The sequence below is a fragment of the Malania oleifera genome, chromosome 2 (genome assembly GCF_029873635.1).
Source record: "Malania oleifera isolate guangnan ecotype guangnan chromosome 2, ASM2987363v1, whole genome shotgun sequence".
Classification (NCBI taxonomy): Eukaryota; Viridiplantae; Streptophyta; class Magnoliopsida; order Santalales; family Ximeniaceae; genus Malania; species Malania oleifera.
In genome coordinates this window covers 6,364,818-6,377,343 of record NC_080418.1, presented here as the reverse complement: position 1 = coordinate 6,377,343, position 12,526 = coordinate 6,364,818, and the positions used below count along the sequence as shown (strand labels likewise).

General features: G+C 33.9%; 1 protein-coding gene across 1 annotated transcript; it reads left to right on the top strand.

The window, feature by feature from the left end:
• Positions 1-2,986: 2,986 nt before the first annotated feature.
• Positions 2,987-6,091, top strand: LOC131149452 (inositol 3-kinase). The gene is made up of 2 exons (XM_058099894.1): positions 2,987-4,185; positions 5,550-6,091. The coding sequence occupies exons 1-2, from the start codon at positions 3,319-3,321 to the stop codon at positions 5,841-5,843; spliced, it is 1,161 nt and encodes a 386-aa protein (XP_057955877.1). The 5' UTR covers positions 2,987-3,318; the 3' UTR covers positions 5,844-6,091.
• The last annotated feature ends 6,435 nt before the right edge of the window (positions 6,092-12,526 follow it).

The window sequence follows — 12,526 nt, the reverse complement described above, 5'->3', positions numbered from 1 at the left end:
AAAACCCTACCAATCCAAAGGAAGGTTTCTAGTAAGAATCTGTGGAATTGGGAGGAACATGATACTAAAGTAATTAGGATCCTTAAAGATGAGATTCAGAATCTACCTAGATTAGAACACTCAGATGGGACTGAATCAGAAATTATCCTAGAAACTGATGCTTCTAATATAGCTTGGGGATGTGTTTTAAAAATTAGAAAATTTGATAAAACAAAACACCTTAGCAGATATTGGAGCGGATGCTTCAATGGCGATGAACAAAACTACCCAATAAATGAGAAAGAACTTCTTGTTGTAGTAAAGGGTATTCACGCCAATGAGCTATTTTTAGGAAAAAACATTTATCTTCAGAACTGATAGTTTCTATGTAAAAAATTTCATAGGATTAAAATTAAGACAATTTACGCAAGCTAGATTAGTTAGATGGAGAAATGAGTTTCAGTATTACTTTTTTTCTATATAACATATTAAAGGAAGAGATAATATTGTTGCAGATGCTTCAACCAGATATCTAATTACTTGCTGGAAAGATGGCCAGCAACAGCAGCAGACAGAAATGTCCTCTCTGCAATGAACAAAACAAAGCGATAGTATGCCCCATTGTAAGGTTCATAAAGGAAAAGAAATATTTGAAGGAACTAGTCTCAACTTCTAGGAGGGGAGGAAGTGGAAGAGGAAGAAATTCCTTTAACAAAAGTTCCTTTAACAACAATTAAAGACAGAAAAGGACTTAGATAATCAGAATGATGGAAGTCCAATATGCAGATGTCAAAGGCAGCAAACTTTACTAGAGCAATAAGCTTTCAAAGGCAAAGGACATGAGTCATATTCAATGTTTTGTGTGTAGCCAGTGTGGCCATTACAGCACCCAATGTCCGCAAAATCCAAGAGTTAGGAAGGCTAAGGAAATTAGTAGCAAGACGGTGGAAAAAATGAATTGTGACTCAAAAAGAGACTCTAATAATGATAGTTCGAATCTCCGGGAAGGAGGAACTAACTTAAAAGATCTTGTTCTTGAAAACTTTCTGGGAAGGACTCTAGAGATCTCTAAGAGAAAAAAGAAATTGCTAGAAGGAATAATAGTTAACTTAGCAATGCCAACAGATACACCTTTTTCTATTTGCTTTAAAGGAGTAGTTGAAATGGTAGATGTTGGAATTAGTGTACTCCTAAGAGAGGGGGTGAATTGGATATTAAAATTTTTTTTTTTAAAAAAATTAACAAATAAGTCCGTTTTGTTACTCCTAAAACATTCTATGGAGAAATTTATTAGTCCTTCAACATTTTATGAAAAATTAGACAACAATACAAATATAAATCTTTATTTTCTTATACAAATACTAAAAATTAAAATAAAAAAGCAAGATAATATTTTGGCAATTATTTTAAAAATCAGGAGAAATTAAATTACTTTTGTCTACTAAATTAGTCTGAATCATTTGAATTTTGTCTTTACAATTTTAACCACATACTTGCATTAGAGTTATTGTTTGTTTTGCATTCATTTCTAATTTTTGTTCTTGTTTATTTTTTGGAAGGTCGGGTAGAGGAGGAGTTGTCTGTCAAAAATGAGGGAATGGGGACCTAAACGGATTACACCTATCAGCAATTTGGTCTTCACGTACAAAAAAAGTTGAAGCCCACAACCAAATTTGCCTCCCACTTGTTGAATCAAGAATTTTACTTAGCAAAAAAATTTATTTTATTTTAATATGATTAAAAATCAGAAAATAATAAAAACCAATGATGAGTAAAATTAAAATTTTGTTTGATAGATTTTTTATTATTTTTGTCACTTTCCTTGATAATTAAACATGAAAAATGTGAGGTCTTATATATTTTTCTTTCTTTTTTCTAGTATTTTTTCAAGTTCCAAACAGAACTTAAATGTCATCCCATGAAGCACAAATCCACTCCAAGATTTAAAAAATAAAATAACGCATAAATATCATTTGAAGTTTTAAAAAAATAGAGAATTGATTCATTTGCCAATTCAATGCACCATCCGAAGTAGCTAGACTTTTTAGCTTTTTTTTTTTTTTAAAAAGCCATGAGGCATCTATAAAGATTAACTTCAAAATTTTTGTATTCCGTCTCTTTTCTTTATATATATATATATATATATATATATATATATATAAAGTTACTATTTTTCACAAAGTATTTGATGCATCTCTCACTTTTTTCACCCCAAAAACCATAAGAACAATACATCACATGAGATAGCCCCTTAAAAAATCAAGGGAATCGATCCCTTTCTAAGGTTCCTCCCTCCATCCCCACCACAAAAATTTGCTACCTGCATATTAATCAATACATGTCTTCTCTTTATTCTTCTTCTTATTTTATTTTTATTGAATTGCTAAATCTTTTCGTACTTATCTCGTATTTGCTCTGTGAATCAGCGGGAACCGTAAATGATGAAGGTTTTTTATGAGCCAGCAGGGACCATGGATGATAATGGAGATGTGCCATAAGAGAAGTTGGCCGAATGTCCAGCTTATGCACGGAAGTCGTGTCCGCATTTCGGACTTTACCTGATCAGCGAGACCTAGGGAAAGAACGTTGATCCGTAAGTTTGGCGCCGCACCAGGGAGCTCGAAAGGCTTGTTGGTGGCTGGATTTCCTATGTGATCAAAAAAAAAAATTAATTATCATTCCTAAATGTATTTGTCATAAAACTGTATTTAAGAATTAGACACGCACTCCCTACGCATTTCACTTGAACTTCTAAAATTTTATTTTCATTAGGAGAAATAATTGTAATAAAGTAAAAGTTAGAGAACAACAATTATGTAAATTTAAAAAAAAATAAAACTAATATATATAAAGAGAACATAATTATTGTTCCTATGGATAATTATAGGAATGTTTTAAGGAGTTAAAAAATTAAACTAACATATTGGGAATTTTTTTAGTGTTAGACATTAGAGATTAAGGAAATATTTACATTTTTATTTTAGTTTCATCACTTTTCTTCGAGACTATTTCCATTTTTCGGTTGCCCATCTTTATTATTATTTTCTTTTGCCTGCACTTCTTCTCCCGCTTCTCTCCAACGAACGGAGTCGTTTCGCGCGCGTCCTCTTGCTTAGACCACGTTTCCCCCGTTGTTTACATCGGCTGTGTCTCCGCTGACAGCTCACACCCACGTCACTTCTCATCCCAACTCTCATCATCATCCTCTCTCTCTCTCTCTCTCTCTCTCTCTTCAGGTCCGCCATTAATGGTACCTCACAAACCCTAACCCTACCATTTCATGTCCACGCAATCGACCACGGCAAGCATCCGAGCATTCACTTGCCGACCAAACCTCTCATGGCGAGAGACCAACGAGAACCCGATGCCGCGGCGGCCCCCTGCCGAAGCCTGGTGGTCGGGAACTATTGCCACGACGTCCTAATGCGCGACGGCGTCGTTTTGGCCGAGACCCTAGGCGGCGCCACCTCCTTTATCTGCACCGTCCTCGACGGCCTCTCCATCCCCTCCCATTGCATCGCCAAAGTTGGGTCGGACTTCGCCTACCCGGTGTCTCATAGCCCGGTCGCTGTGCCCTCGTCGGCGACCACTCTCTTCCACGCCCATTTCTTCTCGGAGCTACAATCGGATGCGCACGGGGACCGGGTCCTCAAGCGGGTCCGGGCCTGCGATCCCATTTCCCCGTCAGATCTCCCCGAAAGCCGATTCGCCTTCGGAATGGCGGTCGGCGTTGGGGGAGAAATATCTCCGGAAACCCTAGAGCGGATGCTGGATATCTGCGATGTTGTGCTTGTTGACATTCAGTCCTTGATTAGAGAATTTGATCCTTCTGATGGAACTGTGAAGCTTGTAAATTTGAAAGAGAGTGGATTCTTCCACCTGCTGCCGCGAGTTGGGTTTTTGAAGGCTTCGGAGGAGGAAGCTCCGTTTTTGGATGTGGAGGAGGCAAGGAAGTGCTGTTGTGTTATTGTGACGAATGGGGAGGACGGTTGCACGGTGTACTGGCAGGGTGAAGAGTGGCGCATTTCGCCTTTTCCGACTGTTCAGGTTGATCCTACAGGTGCTGGAGATAGTTTTCTCGGCGGATTTGTTTCTGGGCTGGTTGAGGCATTGGCTGTGCCTGATGCTGCTTTGTTGGGGAACTTGTTTGGGTCGCTGACTGTCAGCCAAATTGGGCTGCCCAAGTTCGACTCAGGGATATTGCAGGTATGCTTGATGTTTTCTCGATTTAATAGAAATTGGATAATTGTTCTTGCCATGTGAATTGTTTACCTTTTGGTTGATCATTTGTTTCTCTTTTTCTGTTTGGTTTGCAATGATTTGTCACTGAGTTTGAGAAAAAAGGAAATCACAATCATATTATGGAAAGGAAAACATGAATTTCTTAAACATTGAACATTTTAGATCTGTTTGGTTGTATTGATTTGTTTTGCTGTTGAATTATAGTTTTGGAGTGGACACTGCAGTTTGTGAATTAAGGCAAAATCATATACTTAGCATTGGACAAAACGAATTTAGGGTCATGAATTTGAAATTGTGTGAATTTTGGACAACATTTAGTACAAAACCGGATGGAGTTTTTTCCAGATTCGCACAATTTGTAATTCACAGCCTTAAATTTGTTCTTCCAAATATACAATGAAAAACCCACCATTAGTGAAGATTGAGCCTGTTAGACAATTTAAAGATTTGAACTTGAGATTTTTGTGTGTGTGGCACATGAGTCACAAAGTAAGAAAGGGGCATGTGTAAAAAATTATACTGTGTGTTCTCTAAATGCCTGCATTCTGTTGGTGTTGGCTGTGCAGGCATTTCAAGGCAGTAAACTAGATTATTGCATGCCTTCTGTTGAATTATTAGAAGATTTCTTCGTAGTTACATCTAGAGGGGATAGAAACCTTTGCTTCTTTAATTTTGTGGTGTTGTTTTTTCTTTTGCTCTTTTTTTTGCTTTCTGTTTTTTGTTTGATCAGTGGACACCGTACCCTCTTCATTGTATCTTCTCTTTTTCTTTCTTAATATATTTTTTTTCTATTGAAAAATATATTTATAGAAATAATCATTTCGCTAGTAGTTCACAGTATATGATTGCATAGTTCAACCTTAAAAAAATAAAGTTGGACATTTCTAATGATTGAAATTTACTTATGGACTTGGAGAAGAAAGTAGGGAGGGTTGAAGAATAATGGATTGATGGTTGCATCAAATGTTATTCTACGGAAATCTTTAGAAATTTTGTGCCACTTCTTTTTTACTAGTAGAGACCCATATCAGATTCGAGTGTTGTTTTACTTTTTCCTATACAGGTATCTTTTTGTCAAAAAGAAAAGAACATATTAGGTTTCTGCTTCTGGCATAACTCTTCATCTAATTTATGACCTGCAAAAAACTTGAGTAAGTTTCTGAAGCATAACCCCTCAGAACTTCTCCAATTCTGCATTAGAGTTATTAACCTCCTTCTACTCAAAGCAAGCATATTGCTCCTACTTATTTCATTTTGGTAGCCTGTGAAATGTATTCCACCTCATAAACATTACATCTTTTGCTGATTTTTTTCCCTTTTATTTCCAGAGAGTCAAGGATGAGGTGCAGAGAAGGAAGATGCAATACATTGGCTGCAATGAAAGAAGAAAAAACAGTGATATGAACTTTACAAAGCCAGTTGGACACAAACAGTTCCATGCATCCCTTAGCACAGCCAGACTAATATCCGCCTCCCTCACCGAGGACTGTCAATGGGATTTACAAGACTCTACCCCTAAAGCTGTAGAGGAGAGCATGCACCCCCAATGCAGTGGACAGCAGAGGTTATCTATTAATACTGTTTATGAAGAACCCATTCAATCTGTTGATGGTAGACCATAACACAGCTTCAGATTCTACCCAAAGAAGGGTAGAAATAAAAGTGAATAGATCTTTAAAAATTGTCTTCAATAATTTGGCTGGAGCAGAGACAGCTGCAAAAAGGGCTTTATAGCAGTTAAAACCTTGGGGGTGAGGGGAGGTTACCTGTTCTTGAAAAAACCTTAAGGCGAATTCCCACTTGATTGTTATAATTATACATTGATATGCGCCATTTAACTGTTGAAATAATCATAGCTTTTAATTTTTCAGATTGATTCCTAAATTTAAAAAATAATTGAGGTTTGATAGCATGAATTCAAGGCTCACATTTAAATTTTGGTACAAATGTGTACGGTTTGAATTTCAAATTTACATGGGTGGGAGTATTGTGATATACGTTCCTTTTGTTTAAACAAAAAATTCATAATGTATTTTTGGCTCAGGGGAAGAGGACTTTTAGCTTATTTGTATGGCACATAAATTTGCAAAGAGGAGAGTGGCTTGGCTAATCTCCATTAATACAACAACCGTGTGAGATAGGTTTGGCTCAAGGGAAGAGGGCTTTTAGCTTATTTGTATGGCATTAGTCTAGTTGCTCTTTGTCCACAGGGTAGTAATAACTAGGCATTGGCTGTTTTTTTGTTTTTTTTGGGTTAACCGTTGTTAGATTGTTATTTTAGGCTTACCTCTACTTAAGCCTATACTTATTTTTATATGCTCAAACCGTCTAGACCACAACTTCCTCTTGTCTTGGACCAATGTTGTGCTTATATTATTACATATATGTTCATTCTTTAAATTATCTTTTAATGTTATAATACTAATATCTTTAACATTTGCATTTCAATAACTTTTATTTTTTGCATATGTTTCTTAATTGCTCAACATTCTAGACCATAAAGCATGGCTAGCTTTATGGCCATCTTGCAGAACTTTTCTTTTAACGTTAAGAGTATTTTATGATTACACAACACGTCGGAGAGGTGGCAAATCGGGTTGATGGGTGAAATTTGGGTGGATCATAAACGGGTGAGAGTCAAAAAGGCTTGGGTTTGGATTGTACACAACTTATAAACTCAAACTTGCCCGTTTAATAGTGGGCACCCATTAAGCACACGTAAAAAAATATATTATTTATTTGTTTGTTTTTTCTTCTAACATTTCACCAAAAATGGCTTAAATTTTTTTTATTTTTTTTTATAAAAAAAAACACTCATTTTTTTTATTTATGCATAACTTATAAACTCAAACTTGCCCGTTTAATAGTGGGCACCCATTAAGCACACGTAAAAAAATATATTATTTATTTGTTTATTTTTTCTTCTAACATTTCACCAAAATTGGCTTAAATTTTTGTAATATTTTTTTAAAAAAAAAACACTCATTTTTTTTATTTATTAATATCTTAACAAAAAACTTGAAATTTTAAAAACAGTTCCATCTCTTTTAATATTTTTAATTTAAAAAACACCTATATAAATATAACCTATCACCTATGTGTGTATCATTTTTTTCTCTTCACTTGTCAACAAATTTAGTTATATAACATGTAATTATAAAATATTATTTTATCTAAAAGCCTAAAAATAAAAATAAAAATTATGAAACTTTATTTTTTAAAATGTAAACGGGCGACTCAATGGGTACTCGATCCAAATCCGTCTAACTCATTTATTAAACGGGTTAAGTTCAAGTTGACTTGTTTATAAGTGGATCGTCTCCTCCGAAATCCAATGATCTAAACGGGTAGTTAACGAGTCAGTCGTCGGGTTTTGATTCATTTTGTCACTCCTATCTTACCAAGCCTGTTTTAATTTTATGTATTACATTCTTTTCAATTTCTCCTTACACTTGCATAATAGATCTAATATATTGAAATCTATAAATGTTATTAATTTCTTGAATTTTGATTATCAAGCTTAATCTTCTCTCCATTACTCCTTACGGTACTTAAATTACATTTCATATATTTTACTTATCTTAAAACCTTAAGAATTTGAAGCAGTTTTTCAAAGTTCTAACTTAAATTCTATTTCACTTCTACTTTCATCAATCAAAACAACATTATCCGCGAACAATATATTATATATAAAGGGATCTTATTTTGAAAATTCTTAATAAATTCATCAATCATTAAAGTAAAAAGATAAGAACTTAAAGTAGAACCTTGATGCACACTTATGGTAATTGAAAAATATTTAAACTCCTCTCTTATATTCCTAACACTAGTTAATATGTTATCATACTCATTGTAGTCTTTAATTTTTTTTTTCTTTAAAAAAAAGCCTTTTGAAATTAAATTATAAATAAAGAATGAAGGTTTGAAAATTTAAAGTTGCACAATCTTTTATGTAGATGTAAAATATAATTTATAACTCAAACTTTGTGTTTTAAAATGAAAAAATACAAAAGTTCAAGGTTGAGTCAATATGTTAAATAAATTTACAAGTAAAAAATTAGTCAACGCTTTAAAATACTAAAACATAAAAAGTCAATAAGGTGAAAGTTACCAAATATAATATTAGAGAACCAATAATTTTATTTATTTATAGCTTAGAATGAGTAGGAATAAGGATTGGTCAGCTTAACAAACCTCCAAACCAAAAATATTCAAAAAAGTTTAAAAAATAATAATTATTTTACTTGTTTTATATGATGTTGAATGCAATTGAGGATTTTAAGCATACAAAATAATAATTAATTTTTAATAACTTGTAATATTTTTTTATAAATGAAACTTATGTGCAATATAGAATTAGTACACAAGTTATATTGATGTTTCCTAAGTGTGTATCATTTATTTAACAAAATTTATACATTAGTTCTTCAATCATCATTGTTAAGGTCATAAGGTTTATGTCAAAAGTTTTTCTCTTTTTTTTTTTTTATGCCCATGTTATGCATTATGATTCTTTATTCATTTTTTTTTTCCCTAAACGCTATCTTAATCTTTTCTTAATATCAATATAAAAAGTGATTTTAGGTATATGTGTGTAGGATCATACTAATTGGATCACTTTGTTAGCATGCAGCAACTTGAAAAATTATAAAAACCCGACATATATATCATTTGTTGTAATATTATTGAATCTATAATAATTTAAGTTCAAGGATCTGTAATAATTAATGTCTTACCTGCATGGTAGGATAGATAAACTCAAGACCTTAGAAAGACTTTAGGGATTCGGTTAACCGACATTAGATTTTCTGGCCTAAGTAAAAAGACCTTAGAAAAGACCCTAGGTCCTTGCACTAGCACTTAGAAAAGTACCCATTATCATATATGCTATCAGGGGAAACTTTTAATTTAAATATGGACTGAAATACACAAAAAGGGCATGTTCAAGCGACCGAACCTTAATATACAAGGATCTTCGATCAACTGACCTTAAAATGAGCTGCAACGCTCTGATCGACCAAACTGAAATGTGGGGGATTCCAACACCCTAGTTGACTGAACCTCCAGTTCAAAAATTGCCTGGTCGACCGAACACCAAAGTTCGGTCAATCGAACCCAAAACGGCCGATCGAATCTTGAAGATTTGGAAATTGCCCTATAAATGGTCGACCGAACTCGTAGATCAAATTCTCCCTAGTTGACCGAGCTGAGCACCACGATCGACCGAACCATCAAGATGGTTGACCAATCCTCTCAGGTTACTCGATTTTTACCGAGGTTAAAACGCTGTTATTTTTCATTAACCTCATTTAAACATTTTCAAAAATGACAAATAGGTCCTAAACGGTAAAAAATTCATGGGTGTCTATATATACCCCATCATTTGCAAAGATTTGTGGGAGATTAGCAAACATAATTAGCAAATACCCTCTGAATTTCAAAAAGCCTATTTCTCATATTCAAGCTTCATACTCTCATTCTTACTCATCCATATTGCAAATACCTCTTTGTAAGAATATTCTTCTGTTTATCTTTATCTCATCAAGCTTAAACTCTCACTTGCTCGTTTTGATTGAGATTTATTTTTCGTAGAAAGTAAGTTTCAGGTTTTTCTAGGAGGCTTCATAAATAAGTCTTTCGTAGGAAAACTTCGTTGAACTTCTAAGTTTTGCATATTCATTGCAATACTCAAGAGTTCGTATTGAGTTTTGTTTGTGAAATACTATTTTACAAATCGATTTCAAATATCTTTTGTGATTTATTTTGAGAAAAATATTTGTTAAAGATATTTGAAGTGTGTTTGAGATCTTTGTTACTGCATTATGATTGATACTATTATTTTGATACAAAGATCCTCACATACACACTCTCATGTACTGATTGCTACTTGCATTAATTTTTTAGAGTAGACATTAAGACTACATTGAATTTATCATATCTTATCACTCGGTAGTGTGTTGATTATTGTAACATCCCGAACCCTTAAACTTCCGGTGCATTATACCTGATAAAATCCTGATAATCCATAAATGAAAACATACACAGCGGAAAACATAAACATAATCTCCAAAATTATATACCAGAATTTACTATTTCCTATCTATAATCCATATTATCCATTCATCACCTGCATTTCCATATATACACATATCTTCAAAACATTTCAGTATTCACAACCATTCCTTTCTTAGCAGACTTAAAACATAAAAACATAAAATATAAAATATTTACATTGTAACGACTTGCTATACTTTATAAATATTTTAAAATTTTCAAATAATAAATACCATGAAATTACATATCTCTGATACCTTCTGATATATATATAACTATCAACCTATATATGCAACAGGAAGTTGTATCCATATAACCATAAACACATACAATACAATACCAGAGTGTTAAATACTCTCAAAATACACATACATAACTAAATTAGGGCTACACAAAAATACCCCTCTTTCCCAAAACACTCACCCTACTGACAATGTAGCACTGTAGCCCCCTCTATCTGCGAGCCTATTCTGCTCGCTTAACTGGATCACCTGAAAAATATTAATTTAATGGGATGAGACAGCGCTGTATAAGACGAAATATGCTAATGCTAGTGTGTGGCAAGTGAATTACATTTCTATAAAAATTTGATTTTATACATTTATGAATAACTAAATCTGGAAATACAGTTACAAATAATATATAATACTACCTTGTTCACGTTACTTAACATAATTGCCTTTATAAGTTTTCTATTCATAATACTTAAAATATACATAAGTACATCCTCTATTTCTGTAAACTGTGTATACGTATAAATACTAAAAAACTCCCCTTTGGATAACTATATGTCATGATTTAACCCCTCATAATAGAGTTGTGCGGCCCGTAGGCAGGATTTATCACTAGCTGGCCTACTAGGATAAACCACTATACTCAGTCAGTCAGATCGGCCCTCCTCAACCCATATCTAATGGGGAGTCTATCCATAACATAGGCATGATCGACTTATCTACCACGTATTATCTAAATAGGTGGTTGCACTCTATACTGTATATAGTTACGGTACCGTGCTTTGTAAACTATATCTATATTGGTCTATCAGGGTCTGATACTATATAATACGTTTCTGTATATAACTATCTGTTTTACCATGATTCTGTAATAGCTGTATTAACCATGACGCTGAAATAAATTGTTTCTATAACAACTGTATTTCTAAAATTAACTGTAAATCTGTATGTCGTGGTACTGTATACTGTATAATCATGGTATTTTGAAATTGTTGTAAAACATATTCCCTATCTGTATATTCTGTAAACATAATGCTGAAAATTATTGTAAAACATGTTTATGTACTATATCTATATTCTTAAGTCACACAGTAATTTAAAACATATTAAACATAATTGATAATCTGTATAAATTTCTGTTGTGACGATAATCTGGTAAAAACGTATAATTTATACTAAAAACGTACTAGAATTGCCCAACATAGCATATTTCCTTTACCTGATTCCTGCTAGAATCCCCTACTGTGATGGGTCCTACACCCGCAGGGTTCTCCACTCAACACCCTGAAAATCATAAATCTCATAACAAAATGTCATTATTTCTATGTCTACTACATTTCCTAAAATTGCTGGAAAGCCAAATTTTGACAAAAAAAGACCTTACCCTAAATCTGGGATGAAATCCAACTTCGTCCCACCAACGATCCGCTCCGGAAAACTTAGGGAGAACTTCCCCAGAAGCGTCGTGGTGGCCTCAGATCATCGATCCGGCGGCTAACGGGATCGAAATCGAAAAGAGAGGAGGGAGAGACTGTAAAGAGAGAAGAGAGAGAGTTTCTATGAATTTTTCTGTGTAAAAATCCGAGTTTAACACTATTTATACTGTGGGCTTCATCGACGAGCCACGTCATCTCATCGACGAGGCCAAGAAGAAGGTTCATCGACGAACGCCATCTTCTCGTCGATGAAATTATTTCGTCATAGCTTAGGAAACAACCTCTCGATATCTTCTCGTCGACGAAACATATTCTCGTCAACGAGACCCTCTTGTACCCTCGTCGATGAATACCCTATGTTCGTCAACGAGGCCATAAGAAAATTCCTTGGGTTATTACGTTCTCCCCTCCTTATAAAATTTCGTCCTCAAAATTGTTATTCACATGATCCATTATCTCTTAAAACAAATGGTCTACTTATTTTATTCTTAGCCCTCACTTATGGCGGAGGAATGTCATGGTTACATGTGCAGTTCTGGGAAATTACAACTATAAAAGAAAATTCCCTCAAAACCAAAATAC

What these genes read in the sequence shown, in the direction of transcription:
- LOC131149452 (XM_058099894.1), top strand. Translation starts at nt 3,319, where the DNA reads ATGGCGAGAGACCAACGAGAACCCGATGCCGCGGCGGCCCCCTGCCGA. An exon ending in TCGACTCAGGGATATTGCAG is followed by an intron (nt 4,186 to 5,549) that starts GTATGCTTGATG and finishes TTTTATTTCCAG; the next exon opens with AGAGTCAAGGATGAGGTGCA.